Consider the following 16,501-nt stretch of genomic DNA (forward strand, 5'->3'; position numbering starts at 1 on the left):
CACTGGGCACGTTTGGCTTTATGTTAAAGCACTTCAATCAATCAAAAGGAAGTAGACAAAATACATTAAACAAAACTGTGGACTTACAAAAACATTAGGACTTGAATATACCGTCTGTCAGTGAAGTGCTCAGAGCTATGTCAAATATAATTTTGTGTGTGGCACACACAAACAGCATTTATTTGCTAAAACACTGATGAGCCAACACAAACGTTGAATGTTGTGTTGCTGAGCACAAAACTACGAAAGGTGCCTTGGCAATGGAGGACACAAAATACAGTCCTCTTATGATGCTTCAAAAGAGAGAAACGCGTCTGGTCTAAATAAGTCGCTTATTACAGTTGCAGAAGAGGGATATATTTCAATACCATTGGTAAAACTGCGACTGTGGAACAAAAACAAGAAATAGAACATGAATACCATTGCGTATGTGCCATACCTTTCACTGATGGAAGTGCTTTAAAATAAAGCCAAACGCGCCGTGTGTATATAAAACTTTTATTACAGTCGCGAAAGACGGAATATTTCTCAATATTACATACGACACCTATATGGTACTTAAATGAGATATTGTTATACAGTAAATATTATATGAAATTTAGGTATCTTGCCCACATTTCATTCTCAACATTGTGGCAACTAAAATCGACCATACGGAAAGTATAGCTATGGACTTTTACCTCTGCAAACTCTTCAAAATTTCGTGCAATGGTTTACTACATTTAATGCTGCACATCAAAACAAAATTAAGTCATTTATGGGGGGAAGGTATCAGGCAAGAAGACGTGTAAAAATCAAATTTTTTGGCCAAATAGTTTTTGTGAAATCGAATGATAAGTGTGTCAAAGCAGTGGGAACACCATGTGTCTGCACAGGCGAGAAGTGCAGTGATGACAAAATCGCGCACAGCGCGGAATGCGGGGAGCACGTGTCTGCAGCAGCGAAAAAGTTAATGAAGAGGCAAAGCACTAGAAATTTCATTCAAACGAATAAAATTCGTGAAGTAAGGCACTCCAATATTGTTTTTAAATAAAGAAAATATTTAGCACCACACAAGGTTTGAACTCATAACCTTTCATTTGGCAGCCCAACACCTGAACTGTTCCGCTACCTCAGCTCTGCAAACAGTGTAACTCCATAAGGAGTCTAACACCTCACGCAACTACTTATAAACACTGTTGGTGTGACTATGAATTACTCACGCTTCGTCGAAGTACAATAGGAAATAAACAATTACCGCTGTTCTTTATTGCGAAAAAGCAGTTCGTGAGATTGAAACAAACACCTTTCCTTGCTATCGCCTGAATTAGGAGTCTTATTGCTTGTTTGGTTTAATTAATTAATAGAATATGAAGCAATTGGTGTAAAGAATGCTTTTTCCAAACTTTCTGTAAAAGAAAGTCTGCTCTCAAGACATTGCTTTTGTTCTATTACTTTATTTATGACTGAACGTTTCTAAAACTGAAGACACTCGTCCGTGCTCTGCACTGCTGTCGAGATCTGGCAACGTCGTTCTCTGTTCATTGGCTGACTGTGTTTTGTGACGTCAGATGCGTAGAACGAACCTAAACTCGGCCGCCAAGATATATGACGCGCACTTTTTTTTTTTTAGTATACAGATAGTTTTGGAAAATCAAGATGAACTATTCTGCTTTTTACTAGTTTGATATTGTCGTCTTGGCTTTACTCCCTTTGCAGATTCTCACAAACACGTTTGATCGAGCCTTCATCCTGCAACTGCATAACTGCCAACAATACTTCATTACATTCTCTATTACAGATGGAATTCACTCCCTGTACGTTGTCTTTTACACTTCTTGATAAGGCGTCCGCCACAATGTTCTCCGAACTCTTAATATAGATCATCTTATACTTAAACTGTTGTAGATACAGGGACCATCTCCTTAATCTACCCTGCTTAAGTTGACAGGTGTCTAGATAGGTAAATGCACTATGGTCGGTGAAAATTTCTTTTAGATCTTCGAAAGCCTTCTGACAATCAATAGTCCAATTATATACTACATTTTTCTTTAACAGTTGTCTTAAGCAAGGTGCATTAAGCAATTGACCAGACACAAATTTTCTGTAAAAACCAAACAGACCAAACATCCCCTTAGTGCTCTGCGTGCTGCTGGTGCAGCATAGTCTCGGATAGCTTTAATTTTCTCTGGATCAGGCATGATACCTTCTCCACGTACTACATGCCCCAAGAATTTGATCTCCTTTTTGACAAATTCTGTCTTATCTAATTTTAACTTCATACCCCCCCCCCCCCCCCATTTTTTATTGCTGTCAGTAGCTCATCCAGTAATAAACAATGTTCTTTCCAAGTAAGAGTCGCTATTAAAACGTCATCTACATACACAGTTACTATTCTTAACAATTGGTCCCCTAAGACCTGTGACATAGCTCTTACAAATGCACATACTTTCTTGATTCCTTGGCTAAAGGAAGATCCCAGTAACCACAGGTTACATCCATGGATGTGAAGAATGTTGCCCCTTTAAACTTCTGTAACAGTTCTCCTATATTTTCAGGTCTGACACTCTCAGGTAATACTATCTTATTCAAGGCTCTAGCATCCGATCGATCCATCCTTCTTTGGTACTATAACCAGCTGGTTGTTATAAACACTTATTTCTCTTTCAATGATCCCCCACGCTAACCTATTCTGAATCAGGTCACGTACTGCTTCTAAGTGCGCTTCAGGAACTGCAAACGGTTTTTTGAAAAAATAGGCATCCTTTTTCACTGTCAGAAACACTCGTAATCTATAACTAGACCTGGCTGGTCAGAAAATACTCCTATATGCTTAGTCAAACTTTGTCTTGGATCATTTCTTTGTCCCTCATCTAGGTCACTTAATTCTAGCAATTTGTCATTGATCCTAGCTCTGACACTATCCAGCTCAGACGGATCCACTTCTTCACTTCCACCATATCCATTATAGCCTTCCATTAGTTTTGTTGTCCTGCAAATACGGATTGGCAAGTCATTTAGTTCTTCATCCTCACTTGGTCTCTTACCTCTGAATGGTATAGAGATAAGGTTACCATTAATTTTTATCATTACGTCATTGGTCCCGAAATTTACCCAACCTTCATGCTTACTAAGAAAATCGGCACCCACCAGCATATCAACACTTAGTCCAGTAATTACTAAGAAAGTCTGCTTAATTCCTACCCCCTTTACCACTATGGGTAGAAATATTTCTTGCTTCACCACGTTTTTGGTTTTTCTCGTTGCTACAATTATATTTAGGCCACTTACTGGCATCCTTACTACTTGCTTACTTGCTGGGAGTTCATTAACAAAATTTTGGAACACAGCACACACCTCTGATCCTGTATCGATCAAACGCTTTACATTTTCATCAAAAACACTTATCTCTATTATAGGCTGTCCTACGTACTCTCTTATTTGTAGGTTCTACCTCGTCCAGTAAATCTGGAACCGTTTCCCTTCTGTCAAAACCTATGTTCTGTGTGGATATGATATTTATGTTTACTGGGCCTTCTTCATGCTTAATATTATTACTAATAGTGGCAGCTCCTACCAGTCTGTCCACTACCGTTAAACTGAAACATCTTTCTAGTGTTTCCCTTTCTGTATTTACCTCTGTTTCTGCGACCCTATACCAGGTGTAGTCAGTATCATATATTTCCTCCTCTTCTTCCTTTTCCTCCTCCTATTCACTACTCTCAATCACTTCAAATAACCTATCAAGCACCCCTTCAACCCCTGCTCCATTATTGATTCCACAACTGTCAGACAGTTCCTCCTCTGTTTCGCCGTGCAGATTTACCTCCATCTCCTGATTCAAAAACTTATTATTAGTACTTATCTCCTCTACATATGTGTTATTATTAAAGGTGTTACTACTACTGTGCTCCCTTAACTCTACATTGCTTAATTCTCTTGCCTCTTGCTGCTCCCAGTTATTCTCCCCTTCTTTCATAGTGACTACATTAATACTAGGTGGTTGTACTGGTGCCGTTCTTACAAATGGTTTCGCCAGCAGGTTCAACCGGTAATGTTGTTGTCTACGAGTTCCAGCCTTCTCGTAGACTCTGAAACGCCCCCTTTGAAGAATTATACATGACTGTCCTTAAACTGATACACAATATTTTTTTAGCGCAACGCAATCTGACTTTCAAAAATGCCTACAAAAAAAAATGGGCCTGACTAACATTAACCTATGCGTTTCACAGATCGCTTACCTCACAAAAATCTTCGTTACTCGAACTACTGCAATACAGCAAGCGCCACTACTGCCAGCTAAATAAAAGATTCAAACTATGGAAGGCACTAACTACTGATAGGGATAGTTAGCAAATGGAAGATATTAATAGAGAACAAACAATGTATTTACCCTAATATATATATATATATATATATATATATATATATATATATATATACAGCAGTTCATGACAAATTTCAAAACTCCGCCATCTCTCTCCCCACATCCACCACTGCTGGCGGCTCACCTCCAACTGCGCAACGCTACGCGCTGTTCACATCCAGCTGCCGCTGCCCAACAGTACAATGGCAGACAACAATGCAAACTAGACACAGACTGCACACAGCACAGCCAGTGATTTTTATACAGAGGTGGCGTTACCAATAAAAAACCTAAACAGCCTACTTACAACTCTTAGCAGTTTTCCTGTTGATGTACGTCACCGCTAACTGACGTCCCCCGCCAGCTGGTTATGTCATCTCCTGGCAGCTGTCTACAGTCCCCATACTGACCTCGGTCACTGACCCGATTATCATATTATGTCCGGCCTCTCCCCCGTGATCGACCTCGGTATCCGCTTCTTCTCTGTACGACCATTCTGTTTATGTTTACCTCGGATCGATTTTCATTCTGCCTAACAGGATGTCGATACTCTCTCCTCGCGCTGTCCTTTTCTTTTAGTGCACGTTCTACACGTTCAAGATATTGCACGAATTTATCTACTTTATCTCTAGGTGCAGATATAATCTTATTCTTCCAATACCAAGGTACCTTATTTTATACTCCCATAACTTTTTGTTCAGTTTCTACCTTAGTACTAAGATAGGATAGAGTAGTTACCCACCTCTGTACGAATTTTTTTTATCCCTTCTTTCTTGGGGTCGTATATTTCCCCAGACCAAAACTCATTTAGCACATCCATTTGTTTACGCTTTCCCCAGTACTCTTCAAAGAAAGCTTGCTTAAATTCCCGTAACTTATTATATTTATCTGAGGCCAAGTTTACCCAGATTCTTGCCTCCCCCATTAAGTTAGAAGTAATAAACCAAATCTTCTGCTTATCACTCCACACTTTAGGCAAGATATCCTCAAAGTAATTCCAAAATTCAGGCCACGTGGATGTACACGTTTATTTGGATCAAACTTGAGAAACTGACGATGTGTGACAAAGCAATCTCAGTGGATTCTATTATTCCACCAGGAATAATGGTACCACTACTGTTAGTAACACACTGTTCTACTTTTGTTATTCGACAGTCATGCTCACACTGTCGCTCATTCACACTGTCACTGAATTGTTTAAGATTGGTTTCCAAGCCAGTGACTTTATTTATTACCTGTACCCCAAGTTTTTCACACTTATCTTTCTTTCAATTTACATTCTAATGCTGTGTGATTTATTTCACCATAGTTTTCCACCCCTTGGATATATTCACGAGCCTTGACTATCTGCGATTTAACATGTGCTTTAAACTGTTGGTGGTCATCAGTAACTTGTTCGATCTGTGTTGCTAATTCACTTTTTACTTTAACAATAGATCGTGTACATTCCTGTTTAACCTGATTGATTTCAATTTTTACATTATTGGTAAGCACTGCAATGTCGTGCTAGCTGCGACGCCTCAAGTTGTGCGACTGGATTCGTGATTTCCTGTCAGAAAGGTCACAGTTCGTAGTAATAGACGGCAAGTCATCGATTAAAACAGAAATAATATCCGGCGTTCCCCACGGAAGTGTTGTAGGCCCTCTGTTGTTCCTGATGTATATTAACGACATAGGAGACAATCTGAGCCCTATTAGATAGTTTGCTGATGATGCTGTCATTTACCGTCTTGTAAAGTCATCAGATGACCAAAACGAATTACAAAATGATTTAGATAAGATATCTGTATGATGCGAAAAGTGGCAATTGGCCCTGAATAAAGAAAAGTGTGAAGTTATTCACACGAGTACTAAAAGAAATCCGCTAAATTTCCATTACGCGATAAGCCACACAAATCTGAAGGCTGTAAATTCAACTAAACACTTAGGGATTACAATTACAAATAACCTAAATTGGAACGATCACACAGATAATGTTGTGGGTAGAGCAAACTAAGGACTGCGACTCATTGGCAGAACACTTAGAAGGTACAACAGGTCTACTAAAGAGACTGCTTACACTACACTTGTCCGCCCTATCATGGAGTATTGCTGTGCGGTGTGGGGTCGGCATCACATGGGACTGACGGATGAGATCGAAAAAGTACAAAGAAGGGCAAGCTCGTTTTGTATTATCGCGGAGTAGGGGAGATAGTGCCACAGACATGATACGTGAATTGGAATGGCAATCATTAAAACAAAGGCGTTTTTCGTTGCGACGGGATCGTCTCATGAAATTTCAATTAATTAAGTTCTCGTTTTTCTCCTCCGATTGCGCAAACATTGTGTTGGCACCCACCTACACAGGAGGAAATGATCATCACGATAAAACAAGAGAAATCAGGGCTTGCACAGAAAAATTTAAGTGCTCGTTTTTCCCGCGCGCTGTTCGAGAGTGGAACGGTAGAGAGACAGCTTGAAGGTGGTTCAAAAAATGGTTGAAATGGCTCTGAGCACTATGGGACTTAACATTTACGGTCATCAGTCCCCTAGAACTCAGAACTACTTAAACCTAACTAACCTAAGGACAGCACACAACACCCAGCCATCACGAGGCAGAGAAAATCCCTGACCCCGCCGGGAATCGAACCCGGGAGAAGGTGGTTCATTGAACCCTCTGCCAGGCACTTTATTGTGAATAGCAGAGTAATCACGCAGATGTAGATGTAGAGTGAGTACCGAGTAAACCCAATGCATTCCTGCGTTTTGGTTTTTGAAAAAAAAAAGAAAAGAAAAAGTGTGGCGACAACATTTTACTCTTGACACTCGGCTGCTTCTGCCTCACCCCGAAACCGTTGTACTGCACATGTCTGCGTGGTATTCCGGACCGTATTAGTCGGACAGAACACAACACTGTCTCTGTGGCAGACCCGCAACACTTCTGCGAACAGTATCGTATATTTGAAACTTCCTGGCAGATTAAAACTGTGTGACGGACCGAGACTCGAACTCGGGACCTTTGCCTTTCGCGGGCAAGTGCTCTACCAACTGAGCTACCCAAGCACGACTCACGCCCCGTCCTCGCAGCTTTACTTCCGCCAGTACCTCGTCTCCTACCTTCCAAACTTTACAGAAGCTCTCCTGCGAACCTTGCAGAAATAGCACTCCTGAAAGAAAGGATATTGCGGAGACATGGCTTAGCCACAGCCTAGGGGATATTTCCAGAATGAGATTTTCACTCTGCAGCGGAGTGTGCGCTGATATGAAACTTCCTGGCAGGTTAAAACTGTGTGCCGGACCGAGACTCGATCTCGGGACCTTTGCCTTTCGCGGGCAAGTGCTCTACCAGAAGAGCTTCTGTAAAGTTTGGAAGGTAGGAGACGAGGTACTGGCGGAAGTAAAGCAGTGAGGACGGGGCGTGAGTCGTGCTTGGGGTAGCTCAGTTGGTAGAGCACTTGCAAAGGTGCCGAGTACGAGTCTCGGTCCGGCACACAGTTTTAATCTGCCAGGAAGTTTCATATCAGCGCACACTCCGCTGCAGAGTGAAAATCTGATTCTAGTACCGTATATTTAAACACAAATGAACCGTGTTGCTTGTGTATAACAAAATGCACTGCCCGTTCGAAATGGAGCAAGTTAACACACATACTCGGAAAATCGTCAGCCAACAAGTTGTGGCACAAGCCGCACACACGCATGCAGGAAAGCGGTCTAGCGCGGCGCAGTGCACCTGGGTGCACGCGGCGGCGGTCAGTGTGGGTTGCCGGGCTGCCGGGCGCTCCGGCCGCTGCCTCTTCATCGCCGCGGCGCTCGCGTGCCGCACGAAGCCCCAAAGTCCTTTGTCGGCAGCCGCCGGCCAGATAAATTTAACCGTGAAAGATGGCGCGGCCGCCGCACCTGTGCTCGCGTGGCCGTAACGAGCTGCCGCGGGAAACCAGCCGAGGCTGCTGCCCGTAGCCAGAGACGCCGAGCGCAAGGCACGGGCAGCGCACGCCTCTGCCGTACGCTTTGCCTTCCGCACAAAAGTCGCCACCGCGTTCCGAGTCACTCTGTCAGCGGACGGTGTACGTAACGGCGCATTACTGGAGCCAACCGGATTCAAATTATTCGCCCTCTCATTTGTTTCACTTAACCATTTGTGGGGTTGTTTGTTGTTGTGGTCCTCAGTCCTGAGACTGGTTTGATGCAGCTCTCCATGCTACTCTATCCTGTGCAAGCTTCTTCATCTCCCAGTACCTACTGCAACCTACATCCCTCTGAATCTGCTTAATGCATTCATCTCTTGGTCTCCCTCTACGATTTTTACCCTCCACGCTGCCCTCCAATGCTAAATTTGTGATCCCTTGATGCCTCAGAACATGTCCTACCAAACAGTCCCTTCTTCTTGTCAAGTTGTGCCACAAACTCCTCTTCTCCCCAACTCTGTTCAATACCTCCTCATTAGTTATGTGATCTACCCATCTAATCTTCAGCATTCTTCTGTAGCAACACATTTCGAAAGCTTCTATTCTCTTCTTGTCCAAACTAGCTTTCGTCCATGTTTCACTTCCTTACATGGCTACACTCCATACAAATACTTTCAGAAACGACTTCCTGACACTTAAATCTATACTCGATGTTAACAAATTTCTCTTCTTCAGAAACGCTTACCTCGTCATTGCCAGTCCACATTCTATATCCTCTCTACTTCGACCATCATCAGTTATTTTGTTCCCCAAATAGCAAAACTCATTTACTACTTTAAGTGTCTCATTTCCTAATCTAATTCCCTCAGCACCACCCGACTTAATTCGACTACATTTCATTATCCTCGTTTTGCTTTTGTTGATGTTCATCTTATATCCTCCTTTCAAGACACTGTCAATTCCGTTCAACTGCTCTTTCAAGACCTTTGCTGTCTCTGACAGAATTACAATGTCATCGGCGAACCTCAAAGCTTTTATTTCTTCTCCATGGATTTTAATACCTACTCCGAACTTTTCTTTTGTTTCCTTTACTGCTTGCTCAATATACAGATTGAACAACATGGGGGAGTTGCTACAACCCTGTCTCACTCCCTTCCCAGCCACTGCTTCCCTACGATGTCCCTCGACTCTTATAACTGCCATCTGGTTTCTGTACAAAATGTAAATAACTTTTCGCTCCCTGTATTTTACCCCTACCATCTTTAGAATTTGAAAGAGAGTATTACAGTCAACATTGTCAAAAGCTTTCTTTAAGTCTACAAATGCTAGAAACGTAGGTTTACCTTTCCTTAATCTTTCTTCTAAGATAAGTCATAGGGTCGGTATGCCTCACGTGTTCCAATATTTCTACGGAATCCAAAGTGATCTTCCCCCAGGTTGGCTTCTACTAGTTTTTCCATTCGTCTGTAAAGAATTCGCATTAGTATTTTGCAGCTGTGGCTTATTAAACTGATTGTTCGGTAATTTTCACATCTGTCAACACCTGCTTTCTTTGGGATTGGGATTTGTGGGGTATGAGCTTCAAATGGTCAAATGTACTTGAAATCTGATGGGACTTAACTGCTAAGGTTATCAGTCCCTAAGCTTACACACTACTTAACCTAAATTATCCTAGGGACAAACATACACACCCATGCCCGACGGAGGACTCGAACCTCCGCCGGGATCAGCCGCACAGTCCATGACTGCAGCGCCCAAGACCGCTCGGCTAATCCCGCGCGGCCGTATGAACTAGAACACCAAAGTTTCCACGCAGGGTTTTCAGACGGAACCTTATTCTATCAATCTGTATTGACATGTCATTTCTGCTCCCCAATTAACACGGTTATTTTACAGCAAACCAGTATTTAGGTACTCTAAGCATTAAGTCGAAACGAGGCCCTGGGAGTAGACAACATTCCATTAGAACTACTAATAGCCTTGGGAGAGCCAGCCGTGGCAAAACTCTTTCAACTGGCGAGCAGTATGTATGAGACAGACGAAATACCCTCAGACGCCTGGAAGAATATAATAATAAAAATATGGCACTTCAGTCTCTGATCGCTATTTTTTATTTTCAATGGCCGGTTTCAGGCTAACTGCCCATCTTCAGATTATGTATTACAGTTACAGAGTAACCTGTCAGTTATGACAGCGAACCAATAGTTCTGTATTGACAGGTTACTCTGTAACTGCAATATATGATCTGAAGATGGGCAGCTAGACGAACTGGTCACTGAAAATAAAAAATAGTGATCAGAGACTGAAATACCATATTTTTATTCAAAGAACGATCGCGGCAAGCCCAATAACACAATCATGTCTAGTTTTGAATATAATAATTCCAATCCCAAAGAAAGTAGGTGTTGGAAGATGTGAGAATTACCGAACTATCAGTTTAATAAGTTACGGCTGCAAAATACTAACACAAATTCTCTACAGTCAAATGGAAAAACTGGTAGAAGCCGACCTCGGAAAAGATCAGTTTGGATTCCGTAGAAACGCTGGAACACGCGAGGTAATGGTGACTTTATGACTTATCTTAGCAGATAGATTAAGGAAACGCATGCCTACGTTTCTAGCATTTGTAGACTTACAGCAAGCTTTTGACAAGGTTGAATGGAATATTCTCTTTCAAATTCTGAAGGTAGCGGGGGTCAAATACAGGGAGCGAAAGGCTATTTACAATTTGTACAGAAAGCAGATGGCAGTTATAAGAGTCAAGGGGCATGAAAGGGAAGCAGCGGTTGGGAAGGGAGTGAGACAGGGTTGTAGCCTCTCCCCGATGCTATTCAGTGTACCTTTTCTCGCCTTCCCGCTGCTGTCCGGTAAGGCGTGTAGTTCGACAGCCTCCTTGGCTGTGGTTCGGATATTTTGTTTCTTTTGGACTTCTTTGGTCGTAGTGGGTCCTTCTGCTTCTGGATGTTCTAAACACTGGATTAAGAAGACGCAGTGCTGTCCGCCAGTTCCGCCTTGCCTGTGTTATTCGATCGTTGTATTGGTTATCAGACCTTAGGTAGATTTTGCAAGAGTGTTGGTCTGCGTTTAAACTGTCACTAGTTTGAGTTGCCATCCGGTTAAGTGAATACAACTCTTGGCTGCCTGTCTCATGACTTACGAAGTTGAGCGACTTTCCCAGGTCGATCCTTGGAACACTGTCTGAGGCCCACTTCTCTCTTGATTGGGTCAGATTGTTATGTTCTTTTCCAAAAAAAAATTTAATTCGTAGTTATTACTATTGGCGCCTTCAGCCGATAAATAATTTGAATTTCTTGTCAATAAGGCCTTCAGCCGTGAATGCAATTTGCCTTAAGAATTTTTAATTAGATATTGTCTTTTAATAGTGAAATTTTGATGATTGTCCCTTTTCAAAAAATATTTTAGTATCTCTTGGAGAAGTTTAACTAGTTCTTAAGAATTTTCTATCCAGACATTCAGCCGTCAAATTGTTTTTTGATTTATTACTATTGGGACCTTCAGCTGACAAATAATTTGAATTTCTGGTCAATAAGGCCTTCAGCCGTGGGTGCAACTTCCTTAAGAATTTTTTTATTAGACATTGTGTCTTAACAGACAAATTAGATAATTGTTCCTTATTGTCAACCTTATTTGCAGTTGCTTCCAAATAAAGTGTACGTGATTTTATGAAAAAAAAACAAAAAAAAAACAAAAAAAACTGAGCAACCAACGGTAACTGAGTACGACCTCGTCCACATCAAATCCTACCTTTTCCTGACCAGGTCTCAGGGATAATGAAATGTAGTCGAATTAAACCAGGTGATGCTGAGGAAATTAGGTTAGGAAATGAGACACTTAAAGTAATAGATGAGTTTTGCTATTTCTGGAGCAAAATAACTGATGATGGTCGAAGTAGAGAGGATATAAAATGTAGATGGATGGCTCTGAGCACTATGGGACTTAACTTCTGAGGTCATCAGTCCCCTAGAACATAGAACTACTTAAACCTAACTAACCTACGGACATCACACATACATGCCCGAGGCAGGATTAGAACCTGCGACTGTACCGGTCGCCTGGTTACAGATTGTAGCGCCTAGAACCGCTCGGCCAAAAATGTAGAGGAAAGCGTTTCTGAAGAAGAGAAATTTGTTAACATCGAGTATAGATTTAAGTGTCAGGAAGTCATTTCTGAAAGTATTTGTATGGAGTGTAGCCATGTTTGGAAGTGAAACATGGACGATAAATAGTTTAGTCAACAAGAGAATAGAAGCTTTTGAAATGTGGTGCTACAGAAGAATGCTGAAGATTAGATGGGTAGATCACGTAACTAATGAGGAGGTACTGAACAGCACTGGAGAGAAGAGCAATTTGTGGCCCAACCTGACTAGAAGAAGGGACCGGTTTGGTAGGACGTGTCCTGAGGCATCAAGGGATCACAAATTTAGTCTTGGAGGGCAGCGTGGAGGGTAAAAATCGTAGAGGGAGACCAAGAGATGAATACACTAAGCAGATTCAGAAGGATGTAGGTTGCAGTAGGTACTGGGAGATGAAGAAGCTTGCACAGGATAGAGTAGCATCGAGAGCTGCATCAAATCAGTCTCAGGACTGAAGACCACAGAACAACAACAAGTACGTTACCGGTGTGTAGAATGTATGACACGGGAGACATACCATCCAGCTTTCGGCAAAACATCATCTAAACCAGAGGTGCCCAAATCAAGTATCAAATCAATAAAATTCCGTTAGGTAAACTTATGATAAACTGAATAACTTCAATTTGAAACTCCCGCGACACGATGTTACCCTCTCTTTGGTTAATTTTGAGCCAAGACATTTCGACGAAGAGAAACCACATGTGAGCCCGAACATTTCAAGACGTTAGTAGTAGTTTGAACACGAAGGTACACGCGAGGTTTCTCTTACGTACAGGGCATAGGCAAGATAATGTGAACAGTGGTAGTAATGGGAGGGTTGTGTTTGACGGTCAACAATTCAGGTGAGGCAGGTGTCGCGCTGTACTGTGGGTTTTCAGTAAGCTCTGGGCATCACGGCAGGTTTTTTACGAGTGGTGCACACTCCGTATCTGCATTCAGAGCCGAGGTCGACGTGCCTTGAAAGACCCAACAGAGTTCCGAAGAGGGCAGACTGTGGGGGCCCGATTAGCTGGAGCGTCAGTAACCAAGACAGCCAACTTACTGAATGTTTCGAGATCAACTATTTCAACAGTCACGACAGCCTACACAAAACATAGAAAGACATCATAGTGTAAACTTAATAGTGGGCGCAAATCAAAACTAAATGACACATCGCCGTACGCTAACACGAATTGTGTTAAAACTAAAGTGACTGCAGAAATCAATAGCCATCTTCGAGACCCCGTATCTATCGACACTGTCCGCCGGGAACTCCATAAAGCGACGACAACCGACGCAAAGAAGGGTAAAACATTGTGTCATGAGCATAGACCCTGGGCGGCTAATCGGTGGAAACACGTCATACGGTCCGACGAGTCAACGTATTCGTTATTTCCAATACTGGGCCGTGTTTACGTCTGGAGAACGCCAAAAGAAGCCTACAGTCCTGATTGCTTGATTCCAATGGTTAAGCACGGAGGTGGAAGTATGATGGTATCGACAGCCATATCATGGTATTTTGCTGGTCCCATCATTACTGTCAAAGTCCGTATTACAGCCACGATTATGTGAACATTTTACGTGATCAGGTGCACCCCATGTTTCCAATGACCCCATATTGCAGGACGGCAATGCACCCATTCACACAGGCAGGACAGTACAATCGTGGTACGAGGAGCATGCAACTGAACTGCAGTGTCTTCCCTGGACAGCACAGTCCGCGGACTTTAATATTATCGAACCGTTGTTTGCGGTATTGGAGCGCAGACTCCGGAGCAGATTTCCACCTACCTCGTCACTACAGGAGCTAGAAGAGGTACTGACCGAAGAGTGGTATAACATTCCACTCGAGACTATAGATCATTGTCTGCCAGTATTCCAGGGACAATCGCAGCTGTGTTACGCAAAAATGGGGGTCCAACCCCTTACCAATAAACGATTCCCAAGGAAATACAGGTGTTGACATCATTTTGCCTATCCTCTGTACCTCGGCCGTACCAGAAGATGACTCCTGGAAAACTGAAAGGTGTACAAAAAGTAGACACGTATCACGGGACTGCGCATCACTCCAATTTTTTTAACTCACTACAGGTGATAAGTAAGTTCCCCATTGGTGATAAAAAAACAGTTGTGCAGTAACGCTGCAGACGTGTACCTGCAACAAAATAAAAAAAATTAATTATGCAGCTTTATTTTTCTAGGACGTAATTTAAAGTACGAGGCGTGTTTTTTTAAGTAAGTACCGTTTTGAAATAAAAAAAGACGTTATAAGATATCTCAATAATTTTATTTTTACATGAAAGCCTGTACTTTAATCTACTTTGCTACATAATTTCTGTCACTTTTGAGGCACTTGTCATAACGTTGTACCAGTTTTTGAATAGCCTCCTAACAGAAGTCTGCCGCCTGACTTGTTAACCACTACATCACCCACTGTTTTGACTTCGTCTTGAAGACGCTGACCGCCCAGGTGTTTCTTCAAGTGCAGGAACAGATAGTAGTCTCTGGGCGCAAGATCGGGGCTGTACGGAGGATGATCTAGAGTTTCCCATCGAAAACATGTGATGAGATCTTTGGTCTGATTCGCCACATGCGGACGGGCATTGTTTTGCAGCAAAACGATGCCCTTGTTCAACTTCCATGGACTGTTGCTTTGATTCTGGTGTGACGTAGGCCACCCATGTTTCATCGCCCTAACAATTTGGCTTAAGAAATCATCACCGTCGTTGTGGTACCGCTCAAGGAAAGTCAATGCACTGTCTAAACGTTTGGTTTTGTGCATATCCGTCAACATTTTCGGTACCCAAGGTGCGCACAATTTTCGGTAATTCAAGTGCTCGGTCACAATGCCATACAAAACGCTACGGGAAACATTAGGAAAGTCATCTCGCAAGGAGTAAATCGTAACGCGTCTGTTTTCTCTCACCTTATTGTCCACTTCCTGCACCAAACTTTCATTAACGACCGAAGAACGCCCACTCCGTTGTTCATCATGCACATTTGTGCTGCCATCTTTAAATTTTCTCACTCACTTTCTTACCATTCCATCACTCATGATGTTTTCCCCGTAAACTGCACAGATCTCACGATGAATATCGATCGCTTTTAGGCCTTTAGCACTAATAAATCCTATAACAGCCCGTACTACACAGTCGGGGGGGGGGGGGGGGGGACTCACGATTATCGGAGGCATCTTAAACACTCAGTACACAATGTAAACAAGGGAGAATCAGACGGTAATGGCGTCAAAAAAAAAAATGGTTCAAATGGCTGTGAGCACTATGGGACTTGACATCTCAGGTCATCAGTCCCCTAGAACGTCGAACTACTTAAACCTAACTAACCGAAGGATATCAGACACATCCATGCCCGAGGCAGGATTCGAACCTGCGACCGTAGCGGTCGCGCGGTTCCAGACTGAAGCGCCTAGAACCGCTCGGCCACACTGGCCGGCGTAATGGCGTCAGTGCGTAGATTAAGGTACAGGCTTTCATGTAAAAATAAAATTATTGAGATATCTTAGCACGTCTTTTTTTAAATTTCAAAACGGTACTTAGTTAAAAAACACGCCTCGTATGTGACCACTCCGCGTACGCTCTTGGCGAGGACTACGCCCATGTGAAGTGCGGTGTGGTTGTGGTGAACTTTGGAGTGACGACTACTTTACTTTCTGCTCAGCCAGTGCGGAATGCGGGTCACGTAACGTTGACAGAGACTTATGGTAATTGCACCAGGCGTGCAGTTTCTGCGCTGTTCTCTCTCTTCCTCACACACACACACACACACACACACACACATACACACTCAGAAAGTCAGCAGAGGGCGCAGAGAGTGTGGCCGCGGGCTGCTCTGCTCTCCTCTGGTCCGGGCTGGGCTGGGCCGGGTTCTGCAACTTGGCGAGTTGTTGAGTTGTTGGTAGACAAGCGAGCATCTCGCCGCGCCGTGGGAGCGCGCGCACGCTGCGTGGTGGTGTGGGGTGGGGTGGGGGCGGACCGGAGCGACTGCAGCGCCGCCGCGCCTGCCTCGCGGCTCAAATCAGAAGCTGGCCCCTCCCCTCCGCCATCTCCTCTGCACCCCCCTCCCCTTCGGCTAACTTAATTACTGCGGCCCAGTCACGCGACTGCGCGATCCGCACACGC

General features: G+C 43.1%; 1 protein-coding gene across 1 annotated transcript in view; it reads right to left on the bottom strand.

The window, feature by feature from the left end:
* LOC124778105 overlaps window positions 1-16,293 on the bottom strand; it is a 107,751-nt gene extending 91,458 nt beyond the window's left edge. The window contains exons 1-2 of the mRNA XM_047253621.1: window positions 16,163-16,293; window positions 8,055-8,373 (exon numbers count right to left, since the gene is read on the bottom strand). Of these exons, the coding sequence (XP_047109577.1) occupies window positions 8,055-8,373; window positions 16,163-16,293 (450 nt within the window). The remainder of the gene's footprint in view (window positions 1-8,054; window positions 8,374-16,162) is intronic.
* Between the last annotated feature and the right edge of the window lie 208 nt (window positions 16,294-16,501).

The sequence above is a fragment of the Schistocerca piceifrons genome, chromosome 1, assembly GCF_021461385.2.
Source record: "Schistocerca piceifrons isolate TAMUIC-IGC-003096 chromosome 1, iqSchPice1.1, whole genome shotgun sequence".
Classification (NCBI taxonomy): Eukaryota; Metazoa; Arthropoda; class Insecta; order Orthoptera; family Acrididae; genus Schistocerca; species Schistocerca piceifrons.